Below are 19,791 nucleotides of genomic sequence, written 5' to 3'. Positions count from 1 at the left end.
ATAGTAGTGTCTAGAGTAATTTTGCTAGATATAGTCTTGGCGCCAGCAATTTCACTTCTAGGCTGTCTTTGTTAAAGTGGAGGAAAAGAGAGCAAGCTGTGGAACATTTTGCATGGTATGCTGCCATTTGTTGGGGGTGGGGGAGTGCTGTCTCTCAAAGGATACATAGGAAGGTGGTTACAGTGGTTGTCTCCAAAAAAGGGGAACTAGATGGCTGAGGGATTGGAAAAGAAAAGAGACTTCACACTCATTGTTAACCCTTTAGTACCTTTTTGAAATTTATACCTTGTGCATATATTTTGCCTGTTTAAAAAAATAAAAATAAAATCAGCCATATCCATGGTCTGTGTCCCATAAAATACTCCAAATTCTCCCATCAAATACATCCAAATGACCTATGTCCAATCAGATAAAAATAACTCATCAGACACCATCGGATACTCAACTATTTTATGGTTCATAAGTAATAATCTTAATAATTGTTACAATATTCTATATTCCATAATATTCAGAGGAACACAACTTCATGTTCTAGTATTTGTTTCCATTCTTTTAATACTCCCATTAAGTTGTTAGAAGTTGGTAAGAATATGGTCTTGATAGTAATCATTTTGAAAATATATTATTCTATAATAATTGGTATCTTGTTTTAAAAGAGTACATTCTTTAATTTAAAATAGGTAATTATTAAAACTGACATTTAAAATGCATAGTGAATCATGATTTTATAACATATTTCTATATAGCTCTAAAACATTTTTTTCTTTTTTTTGTTCAAATTGTTTTTGGATCAGAATGGGATTTAAGCCACTGATCGATGGCATTTTCATACTTCTTTGGTTTTTTCAGCCAGTCCTGGTGCCACCTAAGGTTTGCTATGACATTGGAATAGTTTTGCCCTATACTTTGTTTCCACTTGATAAACTGCTCTTTATTGTATTGGTGGACAGAAGCAGAAACCTTAGGGTAGTTAATAATGGAACGAAGCTTCTGATCCAAAGAAGAAGTAACTTCTGGAAACTCTGCAGCAATATTTGTTAACTCATCTGGATCTGAGGAAAGATCTGAAAGAAAAAAAATTGAATAACTATCAAAACAGTTACCTGCTTAAAAAATATTTTTAGAATGTCATTACTCTGTAACAGATAATGCAGTATAGTTTATTTTTATTTTCAGTTCTTAGTGTAGTAAGCTGAAGGATGGTATAAACGGAAACTTAATATACCAAAAGTTAAACACCTTTCTAAATGTATGTCTCTTCCTTCTTATCATTATCCTACTATCACATTTTCCCCTTTATCTATTCTTAGATGGCAGAAACAGTCAAACTAGTAGGCTGGCTTAGCCTCAGTTCTTTCTGTTTTTGATACTTTGCTTACTTTGACGTGCAAAAAAAATAATGCTTATATTGTTCCATTCAACAGGCCCAAATGTTCCAGCTGTAGAATTCTTTATATAGTCAAGTCATGTTCTTGCAACTTCCCTTACTCCTAGGTTTTCTGTTTGCTTTTAAATACATTTGCAACCCGTGCTTGGATTTTTGAAAATTACATTCAGTGATAGTGTTTGAGCAAATAATCATGGAAATAAGAACTCTCAATCACTACCATCGAGAAAATAATGATAAACATTTCAGATAACATAAACACTCTTTTGAACTACAATGTAGGAAGACAGAAGATATAACTAGAATGCCAACCTAGTTGGAAAAATAGCAAATTGAAGCTCTTATGACAATTTGCCTGAGACAGTAAATGAACAATGAGTGCACAGTGAGGGAAATAACCCCTACAGGCTTATTTGAGTGCATTAGCCAGAAGATTGCTGATGACACGCATGATTTTGCTGGGTGATTTCAGATGGCACCTCTCTGAGACAGGGAAATCAGTGAATAAACCCTAGAGAATACAGGAAAGGCAGGCTCCCCCGCTGATTCTTTTGATAGTCACATCTGCTTTTTGCAGAACATAAACAATGAATGAACAAGAGATGCCCGTTACACAACAGAATGAAAACTTAAGTACATTTTTGAAGCCAAGAATCTCCTCCTTTTAGAGTTAAGGATGGGTCAATCAATTCAGCCTCTAAAGAATTATTTTGAGTTAATAATTTTGGCATTTATAACTGGGAAAAAACTCACGGAGAAAGGAATATTAAAAATAGCTTTAGCACATTTTATGTGCAAAAAGGTGGCAAAGAAAAGTAAAACCATAGGTCTAATAATGCTGCTTGAAAACAAATTCAGAGTAGTGATTCTACCAGGTTTTTGTAGGGGAGAAGGAGCATGGGTTTTGGAGTCAGACCTGGGTTGAAATCCCAGCTTTTCCACTTCTTAGCTATGAGACTTTGCATAGGTATCTGAACCCTAGTCTTCTCTATAAAATAAGGATGATAATATCATCTTGGAGGGGATTCCCCAATGGCTCAGCAGGTAAAGAATCCATCTGCTGCGCAGGAGATGCGGGTTCAATTCCTGGGTCGGGAAGATCCCCCGGAAGAGGTCATGGTAACCCACTACAGCATTCTTGTTGGGAAAATCCCCTGGACAGAGGCGCCTGGCGGGCTACGGTGCATGGGTTGCAAAGAGTCAGACACAATTGAAGCGACAGAGCACACAGCACATCATCTTGCACGGCTGAAGTGAAGTGAAGTCGCTCAGTCGTGTCCGACTCTTCGCGACCCCATGGACTGCAGCCCACCAGGCTCCTCCGTCCATGGGATTTTCCAGGCAAGAGTACTGGAGTGGAATGCCATTGCCTTCTCCATGCAGGGCTGAGGGGAACGTCAAATAATACATGTAGGATGCCAGCCTCCAAAGGATAGGAGTTAATCTTCCAGAACAACTGAATCCGGGGTACAATGAGAGGGCGCTCCATGAATATCAGAAGACACCTTGGTCAGAGGATACAGCCCTGTCAGTCTTGAGACCCAGATCAAAAGCCTTAGGGCATTTGCTTTGGCATTCAGATGTTGATTTTCAAAGAAGCAGCTTCTCTCCAGGGCAATATTTTGTAAACTGACCCAGTGTGAGAAACTGCAGGTATTTATTTACTTTAACAAAGATTTGGTTCAGTTGCTCAGTCGTGTCAGACTCTTTGCGACCCCATGGACTGCAGCACGCCGGGATTCCCTGCCCATCACCAACTCCCAGAGCTTATTCAAATTCATGTCCATTGAGTCGGTGATGCCATCCAACCATCTGAACAAAGATTATTGGCTCCCTTGACCAAATACTGTATAGGTCAACTCATTAAAAATAATCTCTACCTAAGAAATAATATCAGCAAACTTACCGAAGAGTTGAGGTAATACTGAAGCACCATCAGAGTAGGCTATATACTTCCATTGCTTAGTTCGAAGCATGTAGGTGGAAGCATTTACATTGCATCCATGGAATTCACTCAGAATCCAGGGTGGGTGTAGGTTTTTAAATTTTTGTTCATTCTTAAACATTTCTGACGATGATGGCAGCAGAGAGTATCCACTCAGGTTCTGAGGCAGAGGAATTCCAGCAATATCTACATGACAAAAATAAGACTATTTTTTTAAAATTGCATCCCATAGCATGCGGGATGATCCCTGACCAGGGGGTGGAACCTGTGCCCCTGCACTGGAGTCATGGGTTGCCAGGGAAGTCACAAAATAACACAGGATTTTAAAGTAAGTCATTCTTTCATTCGTTGAACATTGATAAATGACATCATTAAAGGTCACAGAGACTAGAGATTGTATATAGATTTTGTAAATAGACTGCCTAGAGCCAAATGCTTACTTCACAGCCTTGTGACTTTGGGCATGTTGTTAACCATTCTGAACCTCAGTTTCTTCATCTGTAAAAGGGAAATAATAACAGTGCCTGTATTTCACAGATCTATTTTAGGTTTAAATCTGATAACTTCTATAAAATTCTGAGAACAGTGCCTGACACATAGGAAACCCTCAATAAATATTAGTTAATATCATAAGTCCTTCATTTCTGAATCATTAAGAGATCACAGGTATCTCTCAGATTTGTTCCACAGAATAATAACAAAATGTATATGAGAAAGGAGTCTAGTAGTTACATATGTTTGCCAACAATAGTTAAAATTAAATAAACTTATTGTAGATGTAAATTTATTGCTGATATGTATCATAAATCTTCAAGGTATATAGTGTGCCATGTATCCCAAAGTTATTTGATGACAGAATTTCTGTTTATTTCTAAGTAGCATCTTGAGGGACTAATATTTTGCAGAACATGTGTTGGGAAATCCTGGATCATACTGATTTAGAGAAAAATAATCTATTTTTTCCTTATCAAATATAGATACAAAAAACAAAGCATAAGAAATGTCTAACTTAAAAAAGAGGCAGTATATTTTAAAAGTGGTTTAAAAGCGTTTGCTTGGAATTCAAGCTATCTTTTTCCTATAGAAAAATAGGGAATTCGCCAGCAGTCCAGTGGTTAGGGCTCTTGTAATTTCACTGCCATGAACCCAAGTTCAATCCTTGGTAGGAAAACTAAGATCTCGCAAGCCATGAAAAAAAAAAATTACCATTAATTATGGCTGGGGACTTGGGATAGTTCCAAAAGGAGTCTGCAGTTGCCTCCCCCACAGTTTCTCTGGTTCCAATGTTCTATGTTTTTAGAAACATTAATTTAGAAATAATTATATTTCCAATGAAAAATAGAAAGTACTATACCTGCAATGCTAGAAATGAAACAAAATTGAATGATAAAATTATTTTAGCTTGACTGTACATATTTAAGCAAGCTTCCCAGGTGGCTCAGTGGTAAAGAATTCACCTGTCAATGCAGGAGACCCAGGTTCGAACCTGGGGTTGGGAAGATCTCCTGGAGAGGGAAATGGCAAGCCACTCCAGTATTCTTGGGTGGAAAATTCCAGGGAGAGAGGAGCCTGGTGGGCCACAGTCCATAGGATTGCAAAGAGTTGGCCACAACTGAGCAACTGAGCCCACACATAAAGGTATGTGAGGCAAAACAGATTAATTAAAAGAGAATAAGGAAGTAGACAAAGGCCTCTAATATAAATCTTCTAAAGGGACTTGTTTTACATATGAAAGTGAAGTCGTTCAGTCGTGTCTGACTCTTTGTGACCCCATGGACAGTAGCCTACCAGGCTCCGCGGTCCATGGGATTTCCCAGGCAAGAATACTGGAGTGGGCTGCCATTTCTTTCTCTAGGGGGGTCTTCCCAACCCAGGGATTGAACCCGGGTCTCCTGCATTGCAGACAGATGCTCAGACGGTAGTCTGAGCCACTATAACTTAATTAAAAAAACTGTATCTTTCATTTCCTTGGAAGGGGCATATTACAAGTCCTAATCTTCTGCCAACCATCCATCATCAGGGACTTTTTTTGAGAAAGAATGACAAGTAAAAGAAAGGAAGAGAAATATTTGAGATAACTGGTTAATAACAAAAGAAGAAGAAAGAGCAAAGATGTTAAAGAGAGAAAATGCACAAGATGCACAAGAGAAAAGATAGCTCAGGACTTCCCTGGAGGTCCAATGGTTAAAACTCTGCCTGCCAGTAAGGGGGTCTGCACTGCTTCCCGGGTGGGGGAAGAGCCCATGTGCCACGTGGCAACTGAGCCCCTGTGCCACAACTACCGAGCCCACATTCTGGAGTCTGTTCGCTGCAACAAGGGAAGCCAAGGCCATGAGAAACCCATGTGCTCACTGCAACTAGAGAGTAGCCCTTGCTCGCCGCAATGAGAGAAGGCCCATGCACAGCAACGAAGACCCAGGGAGGCCAAAACTTTTACATAATTAAAAAAATAATAATAATTTTAAAAAAGAACAGGATGGCCCAAGATGAAACTAGTTGAACTGCAAGACAGTAGGCTACCTACTGTAAGGTCTACTGTAAGAAGTGGAGAAGGAAATGGCAACCCACTCCAGGATTCTTGCCTGGAAAATCCCATGGATGGAGGAGCCTGGGGGGCTACAGTCTATAGGGTCGCAAAGAGTCAGACACGGCTGAGTGACCTCACTTTCACTGTAAGAAGAAAGTGGCCTGGGAATAGGCTGGGTCAGGCTGGTCAGTGTGTCAGCCATCAGCAGCACCACTGGGAGGCAGAGGAAGGGAGAGAAGGGCTTTGCAGACAGCCTGAAAGCAGGGGCCAACTGGCATACACCCATGACTGGGGAGTTTCCTGTATTTAGCATCTTAATCAACTTTAATACTTAGAAATGCCTTATTTCAGATCTAATCTTAGCCTAATTTTCCTAAAAAAACTTGTTAGACTAAAGAAAATTTAAATAATTCTCATGTTTATTTGTGTTAAACTGGGATAAGAGTCCATTTAAGTATATATATATATTTCTTACTCATCTAACAAGCTAGTTGCTATTCCAGATATAGGGAAACAACAGTAGACAAAGCAGGTAAGCTCTCTCAGACTCTAAGAGCTTACATTCTAATGTGGGGAGACAGATAAATCTGCTAGGTGGTAATCAGTGCAACGAAGAAACATAAAGCAGGGTAAGAGGGCTAGAGAGTGATGGCAGGAATGTGCGTGTGCACTGTGTTATACAGGAGGGTCAGGCGAGGCCTCTCCGATAAGGTGACGTAAACAGAGACCCGAGAAGAAAGGGCTGCGGTGAGCCCAACAGATCTCTGGAACTGGAGAGGAAGGGCATTCACCCAGGGAACAGCACTTGTAAACACTGAGGCAGGAATCTGCTTTATTCTATCTGCTCCCCAAATACTAAGGAGGCCAGCATGGCTGGAGCAGAGTACGTGAGGGTAAAGTTGTTTGAGATCAGTTGCGGGGAGGAAGAAATCATGCTGGACTCACAGGTCTAATCAGAGATTCTGGATTTTACTCTAAGTGATTTTGAACAGAATCATGTCATGGTTTAGATGGTAACTATTGCATGGTGATGCAGGAGATGTGGGTTCGATCCCTGGGTCAGGAAGATCCCCAGGAGGAGGAAATGACAAACTCACTCCAGAATTCTCATCTGGAGAATCCCATGGACAGAGGAGCCTGGTGGGCTGCAGTCCCTGGGGTCACAAAGAGTCAGACACAGCTTAGTGACAAATGTTAATAATATCTCACATTTAACCATTTACCACGTCCCAGTCATTGTTCTAGGCTATGAAACAGTCACTGTTATTTTCATTTTATTGATAAGAAAACTGAAGACCAGACGTGTTAAATTTCTTTCTCAAGGGTATACAGTTGGTAAATGCTGAAGGAGGTATTTGAATTTAGGCATTCTGACTCCAGGATCTCTGGAGTCTTCAATACTGCTCCACAAGTCTGGATCTACTGTAGTTATTCAACTTTACAGTATTTTTCAGCCAATTAAAAACAAAATAATCTATGTAAAATGACCCTCCCAACCCTCCGCTAAGATCCTGTAACAAGGAAGGTTTTGCAATTTAAATCATTAGTATTGAAGCATTCTTTTAAACACAACTGCATTTTTATACAATTACATTTTCACAGTTTAAACAGATTCTGGATTTATCCTTTATGTGAAAAGTAGGTAGGTTTTTAAAAAAAGGCCAACTATTAAATGAAAAAAAATTCACATGAAAATAAGTTTAAAAGAGAATGTCAAGACAATTTTAATTTAAAAATGGTATTATTTCTAACTGAGCTAAAGGATGCTGATACTAGATTATTAGAGAAGAAAATATTTTGGGGAGTAATTATTTTAAAAAACTATTTTATTGAAGTATAGCTGACTTAAAATGTTGTGTTAATGTCTACTGTATAGCAAAGTGATTCTCTTACACATATACATACGCATTCTTATTCATATTCTTTTCCATTATGGTTTATCACAGGTTGGGGAGTACTTTTTAAAGCATAATCTCTGAATTAATGATATTAACTTTATAACAGTATAAAGAATTCCTGTTCAGAGAGATGGCACTTTCCTGCCAGTCCTAGACAATGACAAGGGGATAGGGCCTACAATGATACTTAGACTAAAAGAACTCTTCCTAACTTATCATCAAATATCATTTCATAGAAAATAATCACTCTTCCAAAGTGTCTTTAAAAACTGTTCATAAATTCAATGTCTTTAATAAAAACATTGTACCATCTTAAATTTCAACAGGTTTTTTTTATAGTAAGGTACTTTACTAAAACAGGAATACCAATTGGTCTTTCCTATTTAATATCTTTCTACTTAAGGTTTTTTGAGTCACCATCTTTTATGTATTTCTAACGTTCAAAGAATGGAAGGGAAGAGGAAGTCTGGCTTGAGGTTTTGATCTGAGAAATTTAATCCCATATTCTGTATAAATTGGATTCATACAAAACAATACAGCTATGTATGGCTAAGGTAATATAGAAAGGACCTTTGGAAGTCTCAGAATAGATTATGTCTGTTTTAAGCTTCTAACTGGTTAGGAAGAATCACAAAATAAGTCTTTTATAGACACTTTATCAAAATCTGTATGTTTATTAAGCTTAGATAGAGTACACTGTCTCACAGGTCTAAATTTAGAGTTATTAATCACTACTAAAAGTAGCTTTAAACTCTAAATACTTTCATTTTAAAAGGCTGAATTAAACATCAGGTTAAACCCAGACCATCAGAATTATCTTTGTTTTGTTGACTTGAAAGTTTGTTTAAACAAGGCAACAGATTCAGTTTATGCTAATCCTGGTTTAATTGTTAATAGTATCCCTTTACTCTAAAAAAATGTGCTGATTTGGACAATAAATTAGGTAGATACTTTATCTCAATAACCAACAAGCCACACCAAAACAAAAAACTATTTATATACTTATTTAAAAGCCTACAGTTTTCTTTTCAATAATACACGGGGGCCATGTCATTTATCATTTCACTTTTTAAAGTAAAATTGACTATTTTTTACCCAGTTCATCACTACTAGATATTCATACTGTTTCTAATTCTTTAATATAATGTAATATTATCCATGGAGATAAATCTTTGTGTGCATCTATAGGTTAATTTGGACATGGAACAACAGACTGGTTCCAAATCAGGAAAAGGAGTATGTCAAGGCTGTATACTGTCACCCTGCTTATTTAACTTATATGCAGATTACATCATGAGAAATGCTGGACTGGATGAAGCACAAGCTGGAATCAAGGTTGCCAGGAGAAATATCAATAACCTCAGATATGCAGATGACACCACCCTTATGGCAGAAAGCAAAGAAGAACTAAAGAGACTCTTGATGAAAATGAAAGAGGAAAGTGAAAAAGTTAGCTTAAAACTCAACATTCAGAAAACTAAGATCATGGCATCTGGTCCCATCACTTCATGGTAAATAGATGGGGAAACAGTGGAAACAGTAAGAGACTTTATATTTTGGGGCTCCAAAATCACTGAAGGTCATGACTTCAGCCATGAAATTAAGATGTTTGTTCCTTGGAAGAAAATGACCAACCTAGACAGCATATTAAAAAGTAGAGACATTACTTTGCCAACAAAGGTCTGTCTAGTCAAAGCTATGGTTTTTCCAGTAGTCATGTATGGATGTGAGAGTTGGGCCATAAAGAAAGCTGGGCACCAAAGAATTGATGGTTTTGAATTGTGGTGTTGGAGAAGACTCTTGAGAGTCTTTTGGACTGCAAGGAGATCCAACCAGTCCATCCTAAAGGAAATCAGACCTGAATATTCATTGGAAGGACTGATGCTGAAGCTGAAACTCCAATACCGTGGCTACCTGATGTGAAGAACTGACTCATTGGAAAAGACCCTGATGGTGGGAAAGATCAAAGGCAGGAGGAAAAGGGGATGACAGAGGATGAGATAGTTGAATGGCATCACTGACTCAATGGACATGAGTTTGGGTAAACTCTGGGAGTTGGTGATGGACAGGGAGGCCTGGTGTGCTGTGGTTCACGGGGTCTCAAAGAGTCAGACACTACTGAGCAACTGAGCTGAAATGAATAGGTTAATTCCTAAAATTGGAATTTTCTAGGTCAAAATATATGCATATTTCTAAGCAATTTGGAACATAATGCCACATTTGCCTCCAGGAAATCTGTGCCAGTTTATACTCCCAGCAGCAGAACATGAGAAGGCATATTTCCAATATGAGATTTCTGCTTTTTAAAAGAATCTTTGCAAATTCTATGTGTGAAAGAAAAATGGTATCTTCTTGTTTTAATATTTTTCTGACTACTGAGTTTGAAGCTCTAAAAATATCTTGGCCATTTCTATGTCTTCTGTTGTGAATTGCTTGTTTATATATTCTGGTCAATTTGCTAATAGGGTATGTCTCTTTTTCATAGATTTGTGAGAGTTCTATTAATATTAACCTTTTATCACTTATAAAAGGTTAATTTTAGATAAATAATGTTACATGTTGTTTCGCAGCTCCAGCAAAGGTTCTTGTTTTTTATTTTTTGGCCTTGACGTGTGTGGCATGTGTTGGATCTTAATTCCCGGACCAGGGATTAAACCTTCACCCCCTGCAGTGGAAGCACAGAGTCTTAACCAGTGGACCTCTAGGGAAGTCCCCTAAGGCTCCCCCTTGCATCTTTTTGTTTCTACCTTATCTCTGATTAACATCTGGTTAATAGGATGCTTCAGTGTTTTATATAAAGTTCCATGCCTAGATATTCTCTTCATTCTCCTCTGCCAACCATATAACTGTAATTTTTTCCCTTTTCATAATAAAAATATTCGTTATGAAACACATTAAGCCTTGAAGATGTTAATTTCCTGTTTAGAACTGGAGAGACACTGATCTTTGGCTTTACTTGCTTGAGTTGGGCAGGTCAAATCAACACATGATGTAAATGCTGTTAATACAATATATTCTGCTGGGAAATGTGATGCAGAAGGAGTCTATTAACAAATGCCAAAGTTAAAAGCAACAAAAACCTACGTAGACCTATGAGTTTTTAAAAACTGTAATAACTGACAAATTATTTTAAAAATTTACAATTTCAGGGAACTTAACATAATTTCCAGAAGGGTATGGAAGAAATGCAAAGGGGTTTCTGGGAACATTTTGTTTGGCTAAAGAAATGCTTACTGTCACGCAACATAAAATAGGCAGGGATAGGAAGGTGTTCCCCTAGGTGGATAAATGACAATTCCCTCATTCCAAACAACTTTATTTAGTATTTTCTTAAATAAGCTGTTAAGATACATACATTATGAAATCTTCCAGTTTGCAGATGATTTTTAACTTCATGAGGTTGGCAACTAGTGATAATGGTGTATCAAGATTGTAGAGAAAATTTGCATTATAGGCAAATATAAAACAATATTCAAAGAAAAATGATTTAAACAGTACCTATTAATTAACTAACACATAAAGTGATAGAAAGACTAGAAAGAGATGAGAACTCATCACAGACACCTTTCTACAGGTACTGGACTATTTAGCTGCTAAGTCAAAAAAGACAAAATGCCAAACATCACTATGAAATACATTGAGGGAAAACTGAGAAAGAATCATCCCAGCCTTTAACTGTCTTTTGCAGTTCTGATCACTGTACCTCAAGAAAGCAGGTCAAGGGTCAAAAGTTCAGCAAATTTGGGTGGGGAGAGTTCCATATGAGAAAGAACTAGGGGAGGAAACTAAGGAAATGCCACTGTAAAGAATCATTTATATAGCTACATCATACAGCTATAAAGATGATAATAAGGCAGACACTTAAAATATACATAATCACACACACCCATTTTTGAATGAAAAACAGAAGTAAGGAAAAGTAATAGGTATTGCCTGGAAATTGATGGAGCCAGAAAGTGGCAAAGATATGACTGTGTGATAATTGCTTTGGGACAAAAGGGAACCAGCAAATGATGAGTAAGAAACTGAAGAGATTAAAAATACACACCAGGCAAAAGAACAACAAAAAAGTGTGGTCAAATATGCAAGTGATTTGAAAGAGAAAAGAAGGGCACTGATTTTTTTTTTTTAATTTGGTCGTGAGGCTTGCGGGATTTTAGTTCCCCAGCCAAGGATTCAACCTGGGACCTTGGCAGTGACAGGGAGTGCCGAATCCTAACCACTGGACCACCAGGGAATTCCCAGCACTAATTTAAATGCACAATAAAGAAATTTAAGACCCTGTAACAGTCTTTAATTAAATAAAGGTGAAGACTTTGTAGCAGAAAAAAAGGAGATAATAAGATTTTTCTTATGTAATTTCCAGATGTGTTTGTTTCACATTTTAATGTATACATATTAAACACATATATCTTATGCTATGTTACATTTTTCTTTCACCAAAATCTATTTATAAATTGATGGTACTTTTTGCAATTGATGGTGCCTTAGAACAGAGTATCTGATGCTATTGAATTTAAAGTCTCCTCTAAATTAGAAGCTAACAGTTCCGTATAACTTCTAAATTTATAATGGCTTTATTCTAGTATTTTTAACAAAAATTGCTAAATACCCACATTCAAATGTTGCTGTTCGAGACTTATGGTTATGCTTATAGACATTAAGAAGCTAGTAAAATAAGTCATATAGAACATTCTAAAGGTTCTGAGGAGAAATATGCACATAGCATCAACATTAAGGGACACATGTAACATTGTGAAAAATTAGTAGTTTCAAAGTAGATGTAGATGTAATAATCCAGAAGGGAAATGCCTACATTTTAGGTAGGGGATGATAGAGAATCAAATGATACACAAATCATATCTATAAAGTTATAGAACTGAATATCTTATGTGGCTCGCTTTATTGTCATATCCTGGTTGTGAATCTTTTGGAGGAAGAAGGACTAGAGGAAGTGAAGGCCAAAGGAACCTGAGGAATATTATCCTCATTTTTCAGACATAGATTTGACTCACAGTTAAATCAGCTGCTCAAAGTTATGAACAAGTCAGCAGGGGGCCCTAACCTATCTTGTTTATTCATTTCCCAGCATTATTACAAATAAATATTCACAGAATGGCATTACCTACCAAGCATAGTAGGGTAAATATCCACAAGAGACACCACACTTGATACTTGTAGGTTGGCCTGAATTCCTGGCCCCATGATCAAGAGTGGGACATGGGAGCTAGCTTCGTACATACTCATTTTATAAAACTGTCGGTGCTCCATAGCCAGCTCCCCGTGGTCTGCAGTGTATATGACGACAGTCTTCTGAAGAAGACCTAACTGGCGAAGAGCCAAGATAATTTCACCTGCAATATAAATCGAAGTAAATCTTAATCAGCCTTTAGTTCACTTTTTCATGGTGACTGCAGCCATGAAATTAAAAGACGCTTACTCCTTGGAAGAAAAGTTGTGACCAACCTAGATAGCATATTCAAAAGCAGAGACATTACTTTGCCGACTAAGGTCCGTCTAGTCAAGGCTATGGTTTTTCCTGTGGTCATGTATGGATGTGAGAGTTGGACTGTGAAGAAAGCTGAGCGCCGAAGAATTGATGCTTTTGAACTGTGGTGTTGGAGAAGACTCTTGAGAATCCCTTGGACTGCAAGGAGATCCAACCAGTCCATTCTGAAGGAGATCAGCCCTGGGATTTCTTTGGAAGGAATGATGCTAAAGCTGAAACTCCAGTACTTTGGCCACTTCATGAGAAGAGTTGACTCATTGGAAAAGACTCTGATGCTGGGAGAGATTGGGGGCAGGAGGAGAAGGGGACGACAGAGGATGAGATGGCTGGATGGCATCACCGACTCGATGGACGTGAGTCTGAGTGAACTCCGGGAGATGGTGATGAACAGGGAGGCCTGGCGTGCTGCGATTCATGGGGTCGCAAAGAGTTGGACACGACTGAGCGGCAGAACTGAACTGAATGAGTTCATAATGATTCTACCCACTAAGAATTTGTCAGGATGTTTCTTAACATCTGAACATTATCTACTGTTCTTCAGTAAACAACTTAGGCCAGATTTCATGTGCTTGCTTCTCAGTGAATGGACTAAAGAGAGGAAGGAGAAAATGCAGTACCTACGGATAAGTTCCTTTATTTGGAGGTCACCCTGGCTTGCTTTCTGTGTTTCTGTCAGGGAGTAGGGGAAAACATTACCTCCAGGGACTCGAATGAGAAAAGAAAGGCATGCCTGGGTATGAGTGCTGTGCACATCTCAGGAAAGGACTGGTGTCACCATCGACCCACAATTGCTGCCCAATGGGAGGGGATAAAAGGGGTGAGAACTCCTTCTCCTGATACCCTTTCTCTCAAATTCCCTATCACTAGATCATGCCCATGAAGCTGGCTGAGTCTTATGGAAATCCCACCTTTGAAAAAAAGGCTGGAAGCAGTACAGACGATATATGAATGTGATTTGGCATATTCTTGGACAGTAAAATTCCTCTGACCAGTCCTGTCTCTAAGGGACACGAAACTTAATCATTTTAATTAAGAGAACACAGTAAGACCCAAGTCTAGAGAGAAGCATCATTTCTATTTTGGCAGCTCCTGAATCTGGCCTTCAGGGCTCTGTATTATTAAAAAAAAAAAAGAACCCATAGGCAATTCTGAGGTCCAGTTGGATCTGAGACCCAGTCTCTGAGGAGTTATTTATAGGGTGCAGACCATCAGAATCTTTCAACTGGACAACTGTACTTGCTCCCTAATTGGTTCGCTTGCCTCCACTCCTTTTTCCCCTTCATAATAATCTTTCTAAAATATATGATCATGTCACCCCAGCTTAAAACTTTTCCATAGCTTCCCATGTCTAACTCTTGCGTAAGTGTAGCACCTTCAGCTAGCCACCCCCCAAATCTTTACCTGAAGTAATAATAATCAGCTTGGACTTCCTTGCCTTTGTATACACTCTGCCTTCTGTGTTGGATGCCCTTTCTTCCAGTCTACATGGCAAATCCCCACTCTTCCTCTATGACCAGCTCAAGCATCACCTCCCTGGTGAAGCACTCCCTGTTCCTTCAGGTAGAGTGAAGTCCTCTGTCCCCAGGACCCTACAACTTGTATACTGCTGTAGTTACAACACCATGTTAAAACTGCTGGTGTTTATACTCATTCCATAAATGTTTACTGACTTTTTGCTTATGTGCCAGGCACCATGGATGCAAAGCTAGCTACCTCGGATGTAATGATGAATGAGAAGGAATGTCCCTGACCTCGTGACGTCCACATTCTTCAAGGGAAATGGACAGTAAAGAAGTGAGTAGACAAAATCATTAAAGATTATGATGTAAACAAATAAGATGATATGGAATAGAGTAAGTAAGATGATGGAGCTGCTATACTAATTTAGAGTGGCTGGGAAGATAGCCCCGAGGAGGTAATATCTGGGCTGACAGCTAAAGATTGAGAACACTCAAGGAACTCCCTGGTGATCCAGTGCTTAGGGCTCCACACTTCCACTGCCAGGGGCCTGGGTTCAGCCTCTGGTCAGGAAACTAAGATCCTGCAAACAGTTTTGTGGGGCCAAAAAAAAAACAACAAAAAACGAGCCATGTTAAAAAGCAAAGGGAAAGGCGTCCCAGGCAGTGCTCAGATGCTCAGTCATGGCCGACTCTTTGCAACCTCACGGACTATAGCCCGCCAGGCTCCTCTGTCCATGCAATTCTCCAGGCAAGAATACTGAAGTGGGTTGCCATTTCCTTCTCCAATCCCAGGCAGAAGGAGCAGCAAATATAAAGGCCTGAGGTGCGGTAAGAGATTAGAGTGCTTTTAATTTCTTAAGAATAGTCAGCTTAGTACTACCAGTGCCCAAAGTAATGTGAACAGTACATGCTAAGTTGCTTCCATTGTGTCCAACTCTTTGAAACCCCATGGACTGAAGCCTGCCAGGCTCCTCTGAGCATGGAATTCTCCAGGCAAGAGGAGAACTGGAGTGGGTTGCCATGCCCTCCTCCAGGAGATCTTCCCAACCCAGGGACTGAACCCATGTCTCTTGTGTCTCCTGCATTGACAGGCATGTTATTTGCCACTAATGCCACCTGGAAAGCCCAATGTGAATAGTAATGAATACTATTCAGGGACCAGACTAGTGTAGATGTAACAAAGAGATACAATATATTCCATAAATTTTGTAACATGAAGTGAACTGTTGCATCTTTTTTCTCTTAAGAGCCTTAAAGAGATATTCCCACACTGCCTGCAGCAATATTTTATGTATATATAATATTTCACTTTTGTTGATCTGGATGAATGGATAGCTGCAAACTTTCAAAAGTGATTACAGGGTGCAAATGAGTGAATATTCATTAATAATAGAAAATATTGAAATACAGTTCAGTAACTGTATGGATTTAGGATTGAAGAAATTCACTTAAAATCTTATTTGTATTTAAGATTGAGTGCTTGGAAAGTTCTTAGGACTTTAAAAACCTATTATACTTGCTTTATTATAGTTTATCCATAGGGCTTTTTTGGCTTTCTTTTTTATACTTTCTATTTTTGCCGAGTGAATGCTTTTTAAGAAATAGCCATTTATTTGTTCATTTCCAAGGTTTACTTTGTTCAGAAGAAGTGCTACCCACACTTCACTAATTATAATTATTCTCCACTCTGAAGTGCAGCAAAATAAATGATATGGTTTTATAAAAATAATTTGTCCTAAAAATGGAGATATTTTAAACCAGGGTTTTTCCACATCTGAACGGGAAATTGCCATAACTCTATAAGGGGACAAGTAAAACACTATCTTGATGGTTATCTCATGGAGGCAGGTTTGGTTTTGAGCTGAGTTAGGGAAGGAAATTTAATATAATTCTGGACCATAATGTACATGGGGAAACTGATTTCAGTTTAAATCTTGCTCTCACTGGCCAAGGGAGAATGGATGTGTTTTGCAATTATTACAAGTCTGGGAGAACTCACAAGACTCTATGTCTAATCTCTTTCATCTCCTAGAACTGAAGTTGCCTTATCATTAACTGTATTTTGCTGAATACTGATTCCTGATTAAATCCAGTAAGACATCTTGTTTCCAGCAGATGATAATTTTTTATGACCTTTTAAAAATATATGAACAAATCTAAGCATCTGTGAATTTATGAATAATTAAAATAGAAAAGACTTTTATTCTATTAATAATACAAATTTCCAATTTTTATATGTGTCAGGAATCTTATAATTCTAAGTCTGAAGTATCTCAGCAACTGTTGTAAGAAAGTATCTGAGGATATTCATACAAGTCACTAGCCAGCATGATCACAGTTTGTTGGAAAAATATTATACTTTTTCCCCAGCTAACTGCATTTTAATTATATTACTTACCAAGCATAGCATCTGTCTCAGCACACATAGCATAATAAAATGCTCTAATATTCTTAATTTCTTTTTCTGTAAACTTCCCAGTGCAGTTTTTGGTATATGAAGAGTAATAATCTACAGGGTGCATTTCTGACAGAGGTGACCACTTTGGGATTTTGATGGCATCATACGACACCTAAAGGGGGAGAAAACAAGTTGTAATAATCCTTCCTTCCAACTAGAATGTAATCTACACCAGATGTTTCATTAATTAGGTTAGCAGAAAAGAATGGTTATGACTTATGTAAAAAAAACAGCAAATCAAAGACCTAAATTAGGAACAGATTTTTAATATTCCCACTAACAACAAATATCAATATATCAATCTGTATACATGGTAAGACAGCTGTGAAATTATTTTAGGGATTATACGTGTGGAGGCTGAATGGAGGCCCAAGATGGCGGCACACCGGGAGTGTAACATCTGCGTTTCTAGAGTCTTCCCAGTGCAGGTGGCTTAAGACCCTGCAGTTATAGAACCCCATAGACTAGTTGTCTGGCAGGAACTTTGACCTCAGAGGTGGCTCTGAGTAAATCAATGTATGCAAGAAATAGATACAAAGACAAACTTCCTGACTTTGCATATCGGGCAACCAAATATCCAGATTTTAAGCAGTACATTCAGAGTCTTAAAGACCCTAAAACAGTGAGAGCTCTGATTTGTACTCTCCTAAGGTAAGATTTTGGACTTTCTATTGATATTCTGCTGGAGAGAATAATTCCTTCAGTTTCCTTGTGACTCAACTATATTCATTGGGTAGAGGATCTGGTCGGTCATCAGGACTCTACAAAAGTACTCTCTTGAAGACAAACTGACATCCATACTGGGGCATCCTGCATCTATCCTTTACTTGGAACAACTTTAAATGGCTGGTATTTCATGCAACAGAAGTAGATGATATGTGCTTCAACTATGCAAAGAAGAATGTGGAACAGAATAACTTATTTTATAAAGGTGGTAAAAGTACTACAGAAGACACTCCTGATGGATGCTCTTAAGGAAGACTCTGAGCTAATCTGTGACTTTTGCATGTGCAACCCTCTCTTTTTTGCCAGTCAGTTGGAAGTCAAGGTAAAATATCTTCTCCTTTAAAGTAGTTGAATATTTAAGTTTTCCTTGTTTGCAAAAATAAGAGCAGCTTTTATTTTGGAAGTTGTATCAGTTCGTGTGCTTCTGGTATTAAGCACCTGAAAATCCAATTCCAGATTGACTTTACAAGAAAGTTTACTGGTATTTGAGAAATCCAGCAATAGCATGGACTTCAGGAACAGCTTGATCAAGGAGTTCATCAATATCAAGGCTGAGACTGTTTTTTTCCAGGTTCCCCTTGGCTCTGACCTGGCCCTCAGTTGTATCTATTCTCAGGGAGTAAATGCCTGGAATCTTTGAAGACCCCCACCAAGTTCTGTAAATACAGGAGGTATCACAGAGATCGTAGCAGAAGGAGGTGAATTAGAGTTTGTTAGAAGGATCATCCATGACAGTTTACAACTTTAAAAGAGATTAAGGTGGTATAACTGTATGCTGAGAAAGAAATGCTGCCTGGCTCCTCTGAAGGAAGAATTTTGCATATAAGGGGTTCCTAAAGTCACTTACACTGAATTCTGCCAAGGTCAGACAATGAGATGGGCTTTGGCTTGGAGTTTTTATGATGATGTAACAGTACCATTACCACCAATTAAGTAAAGAACATAAGAGAATCCAAGGAAGCCCATTAGTTCGTTGTACTGGAGTCTGTGATGAAAGAACTAGCTCTCAAGCATCATCGCTGGGCTCTGAGACAGCGAAAGGCATAGTGGTGTGATGACATGGATTGAAAAAAAACTTCTCACCGACCTGAAGGTCCAGAATAAATGAGTTCCCTATGAAAAGGAGGAAATTAGCCCTTTTCTTCTAACAGCCATAGAGATAACTCCTGGATTCACTTAAGGAGGAAAAAAAGAGACAGTAAGACAACTGAGAGGTTCCCCTAGCTCCCAAGAACATCACAGAAGCCTTGGAAGAGAAAAAGTCCCCCTTCAAAAAGTCCAGCAGTAGCCAAGATGTGACTTGGGGCCCCCAGGAGAGTGCCCTGGGAGAGCTTGTTCCACCGGGAGGCCAGACTACCACTGTGGAGGGCCATGGCAGACTCCCTGGAGGAAAACCCAGAACCCATGGAGGGTGAAAGGAGTGAAGAAAAGGGAGAGATCGAGGTTCTGGAAAGTTGTAAAGGCTCTAGCAAGGGAGCCCAGAATCACAAGGCTTCTGAGCAGTTCAGTAACCCAGGGTCTGAAAAGGGGGACCATCTCCAAGGAATGGCTGGACATTACCTATTCAAGTGTCTGACAAACATTAAGAAGGAGGTAGATGATGGCTTAGTTGAAATGTATTTGGTTCAGGGCCAGAACAGGGATTTGATGAACCAGCTTTGTACTTATATACATAACCAAATTTTCAGGCTTGTTGCTAGTTAACTCCAAAATTCTTGCACAGTTGGAAAGTTCTATAAGGCAGCTTGCTTTGGAGTGTGGCCTGTGGGGTGGCAAGCTGAATTCCATCATTAGCTCACTGGTAGCATTATGTGGAATTATCTTAAAAAAACAAACAAATTAGTCCATTCTTAAATATCCCTCTCCTATTTTTTAAGTTAC

General features: G+C 38.7%; 1 protein-coding gene and 1 pseudogene across 1 annotated transcript in view; one reads left to right on the top strand and one right to left on the bottom strand.

The window, feature by feature from the left end:
- Positions 1–774: 774 nt before the first annotated feature.
- The window catches only part of ARSK (arylsulfatase family member K), a 54,644-nt gene continuing 35,627 nt past the window's right edge, over positions 775–19,791 (bottom strand). The window contains exons 5-8 of the mRNA XM_068981239.1: positions 17,125–17,296; positions 12,887–13,111; positions 3,294–3,518; positions 775–1,064 (exon numbers count right to left, since the gene is read on the bottom strand). Of these exons, the coding sequence (XP_068837340.1) occupies positions 775–1,064; positions 3,294–3,518; positions 12,887–13,111; positions 17,125–17,296 (912 nt within the window). The remainder of the gene's footprint in view (positions 1,065–3,293; positions 3,519–12,886; positions 13,112–17,124; positions 17,297–19,791) is intronic.
- LOC138085532 (RNA N6-adenosine-methyltransferase METTL16-like) lies at positions 17,559–19,614 on the top strand (annotated as a pseudogene).

The sequence above is a fragment of the Capricornis sumatraensis genome, chromosome 9, assembly GCF_032405125.1.
Source record: "Capricornis sumatraensis isolate serow.1 chromosome 9, serow.2, whole genome shotgun sequence".
Lineage (NCBI taxonomy): Eukaryota > Metazoa > Chordata > Mammalia > Artiodactyla > Bovidae > Capricornis > Capricornis sumatraensis.
The sequence above is the reverse complement of the archived record's forward strand: the minus strand, read 5'-3'. Positions and strand labels throughout refer to the sequence as shown.